General features: G+C 40.4%; 2 protein-coding genes across 2 annotated transcripts in view; both read left to right on the top strand.

Moving 5' to 3' along the window:
* Positions 1-2,354: 2,354 nt before the first annotated feature.
* LOC143135704 (lipopolysaccharide-induced tumor necrosis factor-alpha factor homolog) lies at positions 2,355-3,755 on the top strand. Its single transcript, XM_076296151.1, has 3 exons — positions 2,355-2,385; positions 2,972-3,104; positions 3,374-3,755. Exons 1-3 carry the CDS (start codon positions 2,355-2,357, stop codon positions 3,480-3,482), a joined length of 273 nt encoding a protein of 90 aa, XP_076152266.1. The 3' UTR covers positions 3,483-3,755.
* A 3,483-nt stretch (positions 3,756-7,238) lies between these two features.
* The window catches only part of LOC143126835 (NACHT, LRR and PYD domains-containing protein 12-like), a 33,731-nt gene continuing 28,563 nt past the window's right edge, over positions 7,239-12,406 (top strand). The window contains exons 1-10 of the mRNA XM_076288291.1: positions 7,239-7,306; positions 7,920-8,027; positions 8,148-8,303; positions 8,518-8,631; positions 8,960-9,073; positions 9,374-9,487; positions 10,328-10,441; positions 10,696-10,809; positions 11,023-11,136; positions 11,392-11,505. Of these exons, the coding sequence (XP_076144406.1) occupies positions 8,149-8,303; positions 8,518-8,631; positions 8,960-9,073; positions 9,374-9,487; positions 10,328-10,441; positions 10,696-10,809; positions 11,023-11,136; positions 11,392-11,505 (953 nt within the window). The 5' untranslated portion in view covers positions 7,239-7,306; positions 7,920-8,027; position 8,148. The remainder of the gene's footprint in view (positions 7,307-7,919; positions 8,028-8,147; positions 8,304-8,517; positions 8,632-8,959; positions 9,074-9,373; positions 9,488-10,327; positions 10,442-10,695; positions 10,810-11,022; positions 11,137-11,391; positions 11,506-12,406) is intronic.

Here is a 12,406-nt window from a genome sequence, read left to right as displayed (position 1 = left end):
CCTGGTTAAGTTAACTCAGAGTAAGTGGTAAACCTCCTACAACAAGAGCCCTATGGCATTGTTTTGTTAGGAGAATTAATCCATACAGCTCTGTCTGTAGGAGGTTTACCACTTACTCTGGTTTGTCACTAAACCATGTACTTGGAATACCCCCCTGGAGATGAGACAATTCCTTGTCTTGTTTCTAGCCTGTGACAGCATGACCAGTAGATTGTGCATATAACACAGTGAAAGGCCTTTGATGCAGGAAGTTGATTTACACACAACTGAATCTGATCTGTAGTCTGTGACAACCAAAGTCCCTCTCAGGAGCATCCACAGAGGAATGTCATGGTAGCAAGACTATATCTTTGGAAATCACATACATTTACTTTTTCTGACAGCATGCGGCAGACAGGTTGAGGCAATTTTGTCTTGTTTTTTCCCCCGATGTCCAGTAGTGAACATCTGACACAATGCACTCAAAATGATCATGAAAGCAAGCTGTGGGACCTTCATCTTCATCTCATTCATCTTAGGGCTACTAACCTCATTCTAAAGGCTTCCTGAACACAGCTGTAAATTCTGGTGTGTTACTGTAAAATTCCTACTTGCTACTGTAAAAGTGCATTATGTAAGTAGCTAAGTCAGACCCCATGATACTCCGGTGACACTCAGATTAACCTGACTCTCTTGTGACTGCTGCTAGCCTTTTTTATGTCTGCTTGGCGGCTGCCAAGAAGACCATGTGTGAAGAGCAGTGCACTGCAGAGTAATGAAATTTAGTTCAGGGACATGTGCAAGTTATTTCCCCATTCGCTTCCTTTTTATCCCCCAAATTCTTCCTAATTTAGACACAGCTGGAGCCTGTTCTCTTGGGAGCACACTGGTCTCGGGATATGTGGCTCATTTGGTTAGTGAAGTGACGACATGTCACTTTTAGCCAGCAGCCAGACCAATGGATACCTTGTCTTAGGTAGGTGCTACACATTGGTTGTGGTTAGTGAGGTCCCCCCTTCCCTGTGAAGCGCTTTGAGTGACGAGAAAAGCGCTATATAAATGTAAGGTGTTGTTTTTGTTGTTTAAGCAAAAGGTTGGTGTTTTTGCGGTTCTTTTATGCTGATGACGTGTGTTTCTTCAGTGGAAGATGAATCAAAGAGATTTCGTAGGCCTTCAATTAGACTACAAAACAAAGTCTGGCACTGTTATAAAATATGATATTGTATTTTCACATGTTGAAATGTTGTTATACAAGATATCTGAGGACCACTTGATAGAACCCTTAAAACACACTAGAACTATAGTGTTTTATATACGATAGCTGTGCCTTAACTAATTTAAAATTCACTAATTTAGCTATGCATTTGAAAATAAACAAATTAAGCTAGAAACTAACAACATGTAAATGAACAGATACACAAATAGTCATGTAGGCTATGACTGAGGTTCAGGGCCCATTCATTAGGCCTACTGCTGACACAACAACCGAAGCTGTGAGTCAAAAGAATAATTTAGGTATGCTGCTTACACATAACAAACAACCACCCCAAAATAACAGCTTAGCCTGTTATAACCAGCAGACATAAGCACAGCCCAACATCCCATTCAACTGTATAACAGCGTGGCACACGGACTCTCTCTGCTCTTCAGCGTCTGTTGAAGTGTGTGGATCTCGTGAGGGATGGCTGTGCGCTGCACATAGAGGACTCTTTCATTAAGGGTCAGGAGAGCAGAGCGGGACACGCTGGCAGAGATCCCGCCGCTCCGCTTCCCGCTGCCGCCGCCGCTGCTGACGACTGTCCAGTAGGGATGGGATGGACAGGGCTGGGAGGAACACAAGCCTGTTATTCTCACGCGCCTCCTGGACTCTCCGCCTGACCGCCAGCTCTGTAAGTAGCCTCCAGTTCGTTTTCTCTGCTGCTGTTAGCTAAAGTGCATCTTCATCAAAGTAAAACATTGTGTATTTATAGATGAATACATATTGAACATGTGCAGTGTTTTACTCAATATGGAAATGCTCTATACTATTTTATGTTCATAAATATGTTTGTGGTCATACGGTTTTATTGGTTCACTCTCTCTCTCTTTGGCAACCACTGACTGTTGAAACCTTCAATCTGTACTACATGTAATTTTGCTCTTTTACTCCGATGACCGGTGTACCTCTGACTTGAAACATACTGGTATATTAAGAGTGGTTCTGGAGTAAATGTTCATTGCATTTTCAGACTTTTCGTCATTCTTTCTGGTTGCTCGGGGAGCCAAGCATTCAGTAGCCTACACATTATATCATTAGGCCTATACTCTACTCTACAATTGTATATTATCAGTTATTATCTGTTATTATCACATTAATTATCTGTCTTTGCAGAGCTATGGCCAACACTGCAGGCCAAGTCCCTGTTGGTACGTAAAGACATAAAATGTCTGTAAATGTTTCTATGTTTCCATAAATGTTACCCTGCCAACCTCGTGTTTTGATCCAACAGCTGTTCAGAAGTCTTATCTTGATTAAGAATATTAATTTCAATTCACACAACACACTGGATGGAAACTCTCTCATATGTTCATTTCTTCAAAGCGCTTATGTGAATGAGCTGAATGGAAACCCAGCTACCGTGTGATTGGCTATTGACTGCAATGATGACATATGACAGGCCATGACGTGCCATGTAATGTTTATGACAAAGTGATGAAGGGTTTTTGTGTTCGCTCATCTTACTGAATTCCATTAGGATGCTGCATAATTAGTTTCTGCGGTGTAGCAACATACACAGTTAGATACGCGTTCATTTAAATGGAGAAGAGATGCACATTTTCATTAGTATGTTCTCTGTGTATTGTGTATTATGGGGTGTTGGGAGTTTTTAGCATCGCTACCAGTTACCCCATCAGATTGAAACCATACCACTGAAACCACTGATGGAGACACTTTTTTTGTCTCTGAGTGGACTGTCCTTGTGTAAAACTTGACCATCCACCTGTTCCCCAGCCACCATTGGTCCGTTCGGAGACAGCCCAGTGCAGGTGACGTGTCCGAGCTGCCACCAGACGTGCGTCACCAAGGTGGAGTTCTCCTCTGGGCTGATCACCTACCTGTTCTGTGGCGGACTCTTCATGTGCGGGTGAGCACAAAGATGTCCCGTCAAAAAAGGCAGCAAAAAAAAAAGTTCAAAAAGTTCTTCAAAAGTGTTTTTGTTAAAGACATAGTGCAAATGTGCAAATACAAATCTGTAAAGTTTCTCAACAAATTATGGACTTGAGTCAGAAAACATACCAACCTGCCTTCCTTTTTTTAACCCTGACACTCTTAAGAGGGACTGTACTGAACTCTACAGCAGTGTGAATGAGACCTCTCTCTCCTCTCTCTCTCTCTCTCCCCCCTCTCTTCCAGGTTTGTCCTTGGTTGCTGTCTCATCCCTTTTTGTGTTGATCGCCTGAGAGATGCAAAACACACCTGTTCCAACTGCAAGGCTGTGCTTGGGGTCTACAAGCGTCTATAACCTAGTACATAGACACTTACACACACACACACACACACAACTCTGTAAATTTAGATATACCGCATACCCAAATGAACGAATGTCCGCCCAAATGAGTGACTTCACTTGAGGATCTAAAACTTGACTTAAACCTGGACACCTACCCACAGTCATTCTCTCTCTTACTCTCTCTCTCACTCACTCTCTCTCTCTCTCTCACACACACACACACACACTCTGTCTCTCTGCCATACTGTAGGTCCTCTTTTTTATCACCTTTTATTCACACGCTCTCCTTCCTCTTCTCTAACGTCGTATGTGCAGTCCCTCTCTGCGGGCCTGTGCTCTGGGCCTGATTCCAGGAGGCCATGCTGGGTGGTTAAATTGGTTCTGATTTCATTTGGGAGAACAGAGCGGTTCTGCAGTCAGTTGATGACCACACCCCTGAGCTGGCCCCACAGTGCTTCTGTATTTGTTTGATGTTCCCTGTTGCTAGCTTTAACTCTGTCTCTCTCTCTCTCACACACACACACACACACACACACACCGATGTGATATCTTATCTCTTAAACACACAACACAACAACAGGTCAGGTGAACTAATGGGAAAAACATGTTCTTCCATAATGGTCGTCGAGCAAAAAGTATAGTATGTACACCAAGTAGATCTGGACTTTTAAATGCTGACTGCTAAATAAAACCAAAAACATAATCTTGCCTCATGTCCACAATGACAAACAGCTGATTGGTAGTTGTTGTTGTTTTGTTTGAATGGAAGTATTAAATCTGATTAGCACAAGTGTGCAGACTGGCTGTGATGTGGTTTTTTTCCATTTGAGACAGCAGAGCAGGACAAGACCCACAGAAGGCTGGAACAGGAGGCATACAAACAATTCTGATCATCACTGTACTGTTACTGTGGCTGTTTCTAAAGTCTGTTGGTCTCTGTCCATCTAAATCTTTAAAAATTATGTCAGGAAACTTCCTCACCATGTAACCATGTGGACACCTGCAGTGAATTGAGTTTGAGCACTTCTCTCAATTGACAGTAGGCCTACGCCTTGTTGTACACTGGCAATAAAGAGTAATATTCTGCATCCTTTTTAACACTGTTGTTTGTGTGAGCTTAAAGGTATACAGTTGTTGAACCTAGTGAAAGGTTGTTGATATTTGAGTTCAACAGCCAATCAAATTACACGACTCTCATCTGGGGTGTTGAAGCAACCAATCAAATAACACCCCTAAGCAACGCCTGAACACATGTAGCACATCTGTTTTGTAAAAATGTTTACCTAATTTTGAACAGTCACTGCATACCCGTGTACATACGAGTGTAGCATACTAATAGATTTCATATTCCATTGAAAAAAAGTATTTTTAGTATTTTCAAAATACAGTATTTTATTTTGATACATGGCATGACTACTGTACTACTTTAAAGTTTATTTAAAGTTGGGTATTTGGTATTTTATTTCCAAATATATTTTGATGGATTTTTGCCCATCCCTGAGAAAAGGACATCTACCCTCTCCCTCTTGTCGACAAAAATCTAATGTAGCCTAATAGCTGACTGACAGACAAATAGCCTATTGTGGCACATGAGAGCAAGAAGCCTCTTAACCCTCTATGGTACAGCGTTGCATCCAGACAACATAGCCTACTTTGGCTTGTTTAAACAAAATGAAACAACCATTTGATTGGATAGTTCTTCAGCAGGGGTGGGAACTCCAGTACTATTCAATGCAACTGCAAGAAAGAAGTCACATGACTCACAGGCAGTCATTTTGCTTCCTCATTCAGGGACTGTGCAGGTGTCTTGCGGTGCTGTATTTTCCCTTGCGAAAATTGCATTTCTCAGTACGTTTCTTCCAGTAAATCATCAAGAAAAAAAATTGAGCAAGCTTTATTGATAAGTAAAGATGCATTATCAACAACCTTTTATAACATCAACGTAGGTGTCATAAGAAATTACAAAAAACTGCATGTTGTCCTGAGGCAACATTGTACCATAACAGACTTGCATATGGCCATACCAAATATACTAAGCTAGTGCATTATATTTGTAAGTAAATTGGCAAGGCAAAAGCAAACATATTGCCTATACCTGTAAGTAAACTGGCAAATGTATTGCCTGTATTTGTTATAAAAGGAGTTATAAATGTGAAATACTCACCAAAAATAAAAAAGAGCCTGTTTTTTTTTGTGTTGCGATCATAGTGCAGGTTTTGTACTGGGGTTTGAGGCCAGGTGGGGTGACCGCTTTCTCCTTTTGCTACATGATGCCAGAAGTGAAAGGGCTTGCTGTGATGCCAAAAGAAGTGTGCTCAAAGTATGAGCTGTATGAGGGACCCCTAGGTCAGGTTGACCCCTGTACGAGGGCCCCATGGAAAGGTGATGCAGTGAGGCACCCTGTGATGTACAGTGGATGGATGAATTTACGGGACACCTGTATGTGTGAAGTGCATGAGTGTGCTTTCTGAAGTTTTACAGAATGCCATCACTATGGTTGAGTGTACCCTGAATACCATACCAACATCCATGGCTTTTTGGTGTTGCTGTGAAGCAGACTTGCTACCCTAGCCTCAAGTTTGAGGCCTGACTGCTCTCTCTATTTGCTACAGTGTAGGCCTACCCCCTGTGTTTAATTTTTGAGACAAATTGCTTACTAAACTTTCAAAAAGTCAGGCAGGTCTCAGAGGGAAAGTGGATGTTGAGTGGGTGTATGTGTGCAAACTTGTGGATGTGTGTGGGTGCTTGTGTGTAGCTATGTGTATACCTGAGAATGTTTGGGGAGATTTATGATAATTTTTATGTTTTAATCATTATAACTTCATATCTGTAAAATATCGATTTTTATTAGGTACAGTAAGCCTAGCCTAGGCTACAATGTTACCTGGGGGCAACAACTGAATTTAGATTTTTTTTAAAAAGTATGCATTGAAAATCGGATAAATATTTTTGTTCTCCTAGTGTTGTTATACAGATATAGTAACTCTTGCGTGTATGTGTCACTTAATATCCATTTCTATACAAACCAAGACAGCGAACTCCTATAGAAACGCAACTACCCACACCATAGGTATATCTAAATTAGCTATGTACCAAAAATTACATTTTACCGTGACTCGAAGAGCTGTAAACAGTGTTGTAAGGCTGCGTGTACACAACCGCTTGGAGCTCCAGTGGGATTTTAATTTCACGACGAGAATTCTCGGTCTAACCGTCCATGTGCCGTTGAAACGGTGTAAATAGGCGACCCATCAGGCCAGCACTATAACTCCGAGCGTGGTCAACAAAATCGGATATTTCAGGCAGTAAATGCTCCCGTTAAGAACCAAACGAGATTTTGTTCAAATCTACACACCTATGGCTACTGAAAAATTTAAGGTTCATTTAGTAAATGTTATTTTGAAGTGTTAAAAAACATCGTTGTTTTAGAATTTCTGAACAAAAGTGGCGATAATCGGGGGTGTTACGATAGGCGTTTTAAATTAATACGTTAGCTTTAATTCTTAAACATGAATTATTTCACCTTTTACCGTTATGGTAGGCTATGTTGCCAAGAGGCAACAAAAAAAAAAAAAAAAAGTATCTAAAAATTATTATTACTATTGTTAAAGTGTCCCTTTTTAAGAAGAAAATACAATATTTTTTTCCACAAGGATATCAATGCGTAGCCTACCAGAGGGGTTCGTTTTTGTTTTGTGACCTGCCTAGCAGCTGTAAGTGGTGGCTGTAGACTGGAGGCGCACGTGCTGAACGCGGAACAGGTGAAATCGAAAGTAGAAGGGACATTTTAACACAGACCGATGTTCGGGCAAGAACATTTCTGACGGTTTATGGAGGTAAGTAGGCCTAGATAAAGCGAATTAAATGTAAGGTTGTGATCCATTACATAGGCGTTAATTGATGTCGATTTCGAGGACTGGAGATAATTTAGAGCTGTCGGAGACTTCATGGAATTTCTCGTTGACTTGGCCTACATTTCATAACACTTTCAATTCAGGCCAAATGTAGCCTAGTAGGCTAAAGTAGCCTAGGCCTAGTCTGTGGAATGGATCAACCGAAACGTAGCCTAGGCTATTGCAAATACATTAGATTTTAGGCTAAAGTTCGCCTCTTTCATGTAGGACCGCAGTCATATTTCGACAGGCTCCCCTAGTGATAAGACAATAGGCTTTTATCGAAGGTCTCCATTCAAATGCACAGACTTCAAGTCCGAGTCAGCCCTAAACTACATTAAATTGTAGCCTATTAGGCTAGTCGGTATTTTATACAGCAGTGTTGTCAAAATCCATTAGCCACTGAGAGCGTTAAACACACAGTCAGAGCAACACCTTACAGCAAGTTGGCAAACTACTTAGCACAAGCTAGTAGGTAATTAATAGTAGTAGGCTAGTACAAGTAGTAGTGTGGGAATGGTCTCATTTTTAAGTGTTCATATTGATTTCCATTAAGGCCTAGGCTTCTTTCTGTCAGTGGTTTACCTGGTCTCTGTCAACATGTCTGTTATTGCTGGAACAGAAATGGATCCACAGATCTGACTGGTCCACATAGCTGCTAAAAGTAAGCACTTCATGAAGAACCTGTCACCAGAAACATTTTCCTCACCTCTCTAAAAACGAGTGACACTCTCTTTCTCTCACTCACTCACTCTGTTTATTTTCTTATTGATTGATTGATTAGAATGGATTTCCCTCAAGAGGGGGGTGATGCTGTTGGAGGAAATCAGACAGGCAGAGCAGCATTAGCTGTGTCCAGCCCCATGTCCATGAAGAATGAGGAGCCCCTCACTGATGGGCATCAGGTGGTCAGCACAGGAAGAGTGCTGTCTTATCCAAGGTGAGTTGTTTCCAAAACCCAAGACATCATGGCCCTATATTACACCTGGCACATTGGGGTGCCAGGCGCATCACAATTGTCTTTGCTAGTTTGTGGCCAAAACAGTTATCATCCCGCCAGGTGTGCACGCACTCTTGCCCTTAATGACCTTACTGACTATTGTGAAGCTTTGTCGGCACCTTCTACCATGTATTTTGTCTCCTTATGTATCCAGACCACAGACACACATACCAGTGTCTCCAGTGCCCAGCTGTGTGTCCATGAAGAGTGACTGGTTCATGGGCCTCCCTGACAATTTCAGCAGTGGACCATCACAGTTTGATCCAAAGTGAGATTTCAGTTTTTGTATCCATTTTCACAACAGTAGACGTGTGTGTGTGTGTGTGTGTGTGTGTGTGTGTGTGTGTGTGTGTGTGTACCATCACAGTCTGATCCAAAGTGATATTTCAGCTTTTGTATCGAGTTCAAAGAGTAGACAGGTGTGTGTGTGTGTTTGTGAGAGAGATATAGTTTGTGTGTGTGTGTGTGTGTGTGTGTCATTGAGTTTGTGTGTATTTGTTTGAAGCAGATGGTATATACACATGCTAACCTTCGGTAGTAATGTGAAGATGTGTTGGCTTAATCTATGATGTATTTTGTATTTTTTGTGTATCCAGACCACAGACACACAGACCAGTGTCTCCAGTGCCCAGCTGTTTGTCCATGAAGAGTGACCGGTCCATGGATCAGCCTTACAATTTCAGTAGTGGACCATCACAGTCTGATCCCAAGTGAGATTTCAGCTTTTGTATCCATTTACAAGAGTAGACAGGTGTGTGTGAGAGAGAGAGATTGGGAGAGAGAGATTGTGTGTGTTTGTGTGTGAGAGTGTGAGAGAGAGAGAGAGAGAGACAGAGAGAGAGTGAGTGTGTGAGTGTTTGTGAGAGAGATATACTGTAGTTTTTGTGTGTGTGATTGAGTTTGTGTGTATTTGTTTGAAGCAGATGGTATATACACATGCTAACCTTCGGTAGTGTTGTAAAGATGTTTTGGCTTAATCTATGATGTATTTTGTATTTTTGTGTATCCAGACCACAGACACACAGACCAGTGTCTCCAGTGCCCAGCTGTGTGTCCATGAAGAGTGACCGGTCCATGGATCAGCCTTACAATTTCAGTAGTGGACCACCACAGCATTATCTAAAGTGAGAATTCAGCTTTTGTATCCATTTACAAGAGTAGACAGGTGTGTGTGTGTGTGTATGTGTGTGTGTGTGAGAGAGAGGTGGGGGGGTAATTTCAATCCCGTGTGTGTGTGTTTGTGAGAGAGATATAGTTTTTGTGTGTTTGTGTGTGTGTGTGTGTGCCATTGTATTTGTGTGTATTTGTTTGAAGCAGATGGTATATACTAGGGCTGTCAAAATAACTGATTAATTTTGATTAATTAATTTGAGAAAAATTAACTGATTAAAAAAATTAGTGCAGATTAATCGATTCCATATGACTTTTGACCCCGAGCCGTTCTAGTCAGTAAAATTTAGACTGTAATATGAAGGAGAGAGAAGAAAACGTGCTGCCTGGATCATTGATTGGAACATTTACTTTTAAAAAACGGCCTGATGGTATTGATAAAAAATAAAGTGATGAAAATAAAGTCCTCTGCAATGAAATGCCTTGTATGTGAAAAAAAAAAAACTTATTCCCGAAGCACTTTTGAATTTATTTCCTTAGCATATTAGGTCATATCATAGATTATTATGGCAATTATTTGAACAGTGAAAATAATAATAAAAGAGTTTTTGAACTTTAATGTCACTAATGCTGATTATTCAATGATTCATTAGAATTTAAATATTTAAAATACTTTCACAGCAAAAAATATATATGCGATTAATATAGATTAATTAATCACAGAGTATGTAATTAATTAGATTAATTTTTTTAATCGATTGACAGCCCTAGTATATACACATGCTAACCTTCGGTAGTGTTGTAAAGATGTTTTGGCTTAATCTATGATGTATTTTGTATCGTTGTGTATCCAGACCACAGACACACAGACCAGTGTCTCCAGTGCCCAGCTGTTTGTCCATGAAGAGTGACCGGTCCATGGATCAGCCTTACAATTTCAGTAGTGGACCACCACAGCATTATCCAAAGTGAGATTTCAGCTTTTGTATCCATTTACACAAGTAGACAGGTGTGTTTGTGTTTGTGTGTGTGTGTGTGTGTGTGTGTGTGTGTGTGTGTGTGCGTGTTTGTGAGAAAGATATAGTTTGTGTGTGTTTTTGTGTGTGTGTGTCATTGAGTTTGTGTGTATTTGTTTCAAGCATATGGTATATACACAACATACTAGCCTTCGTTAGTATTGTGAAGATGTGTTGGCTTAATCTATGATGTGTCTTGTATCCAGACCACAGACACACAGACCAGTGTCTCCAGTGCCCAGCTGTGTGTCTATGAAGAGTGACCGGTCCATGGATCAGCCTTACAATTTCAGTAGTGGACCACCACAGCATTATCCAAAGTGAGATTTCAGCTTTTGTATCCATTTACAAGAGTATACAGGTGTGTGTGTGTGTGTGTGTTTGTGAGAGAGATATAGTGTTTGTGTGTGTGTGTGTGCCATTGTGTTTGTGTGTATTTGTTTGAAGCAGATGGTACACATGCTAACCTTCGGTAGTGTTGTAAAGATGTTTTGGCTTAATCTATGATGTATTTTGTATCCTTGTGTATCCAGACCACAGACACACAGATCAGTGTCTCCAGTGCCCAGCTGTGTGTCCATGAAGAGTGACCGGTCCATGGATCAGCCTTACAATTTCAGTAGTGGACCACCACAGCATTATCCAAAGTGAGATTTCAGCTTTTGTATCCATTTACACGAGTAGACAGGTGTATTTGTGTTTGTGTGTGTGTGTGTGTGTGTGTGTGTGTGTGTGTGTGTGTGTGAGAAAGATATAGTTTGTGTGTGTTTTTGTGTGTGTGTGTCATTGAGTTTGTATGTATTTGTTTCAAGCATATGGTATATACACATGCTAGCCTTCGGTAGTGTTGTAAAGATGTTTTGGCTTAATCTATGATGTATTTTGTATCCTTGTGTATCCAGACCACAGACACACAGATCAGTGTCTCCAGTGCCCAGCTGTGTGTCCATGAAGAGTGACCGGTCCATGGATGAGCCTTACAATTTCAGTAGTGGACCATCACAGTCTGATCCAAAGTGAGATTTCAGCTTTTGTATCCATTTACACGAGTAGACAGGTGTGTTTGTGTTTGTGTTTGTGTGTGTGTGTGTGTGTGTGTGTGTGTGTGTGTGTGTGTGTGTGTGTGTGTGCGTGTTTGTGAGAAAGATATAGTTTGTGTGTGTTTTTGTGTGTGTGCGTTAGAGCCCGACCGATAAAGGATTTTGAAGGCCGATACCGATACAAATATTTGTTGATTTAAAAATCCGATATATCGGCCGATATATATATTTTTTTTCAGAAACGCGCAGCAAAACATTAACAGATTTCCCTAACATTAGTTATTTGTAGTTATTTATGAGTATTGACTAAAATAATATGATAATGCATTTTAAAACAAACTTGTTTATTTTTAAATAATATTGTCACAGTGGAACAGAGGAACATCGAAGTATATTAAAGTTCTGATAAATAAAATGTATAAAAATAGAAACGTAAGATATGAAACTTAGTTTTTTGAACAAAAACACAATAACAACAACAAGTTTCATAAATATAACTTTGAACTAAGACTTAACAATTACAAAAAATAATGATGACATTATTACTATCATCATCATTTGTATTATCATTAAACAAGATTAAGGTCACTCTTAAATGTTTGAGTGTGCGTGTGTAATAATTAGTCCCTATTGCCTTATAAGCTACCTTATAATTACAATGTCAGCTTGCTTATCCCTTTACCTGCACTTTTAAAATGATTTCCATCAAGCTACATCAAACCATTTTCAATCATCAGTTGCTGCCTGCCTTTTAAAACATACTATTTAGTGATCTAAATCCATTATGTAACTCTGCTGCGGCTGAACGACAGTCTGAAGCGCACACTTGGCGTCATTGGATTTCACACACGTGTAAAAGAAAAGCTAACTTTTATGC

The sequence above is a fragment of the Alosa pseudoharengus genome, unplaced genomic scaffold (genome assembly GCF_046254945.1).
Source record: "Alosa pseudoharengus isolate Yale_2024_CS ecotype anadromous, Long Island Sound unplaced genomic scaffold, YU_APseudo_1.1 YU_APseudo_1.1_scf_1, whole genome shotgun sequence".
In the NCBI taxonomy this organism is placed as follows: Eukaryota; Metazoa; Chordata; class Actinopteri; order Clupeiformes; family Clupeidae; genus Alosa; species Alosa pseudoharengus.
This window is presented reverse-complemented; position numbering and strand designations above follow the sequence as displayed.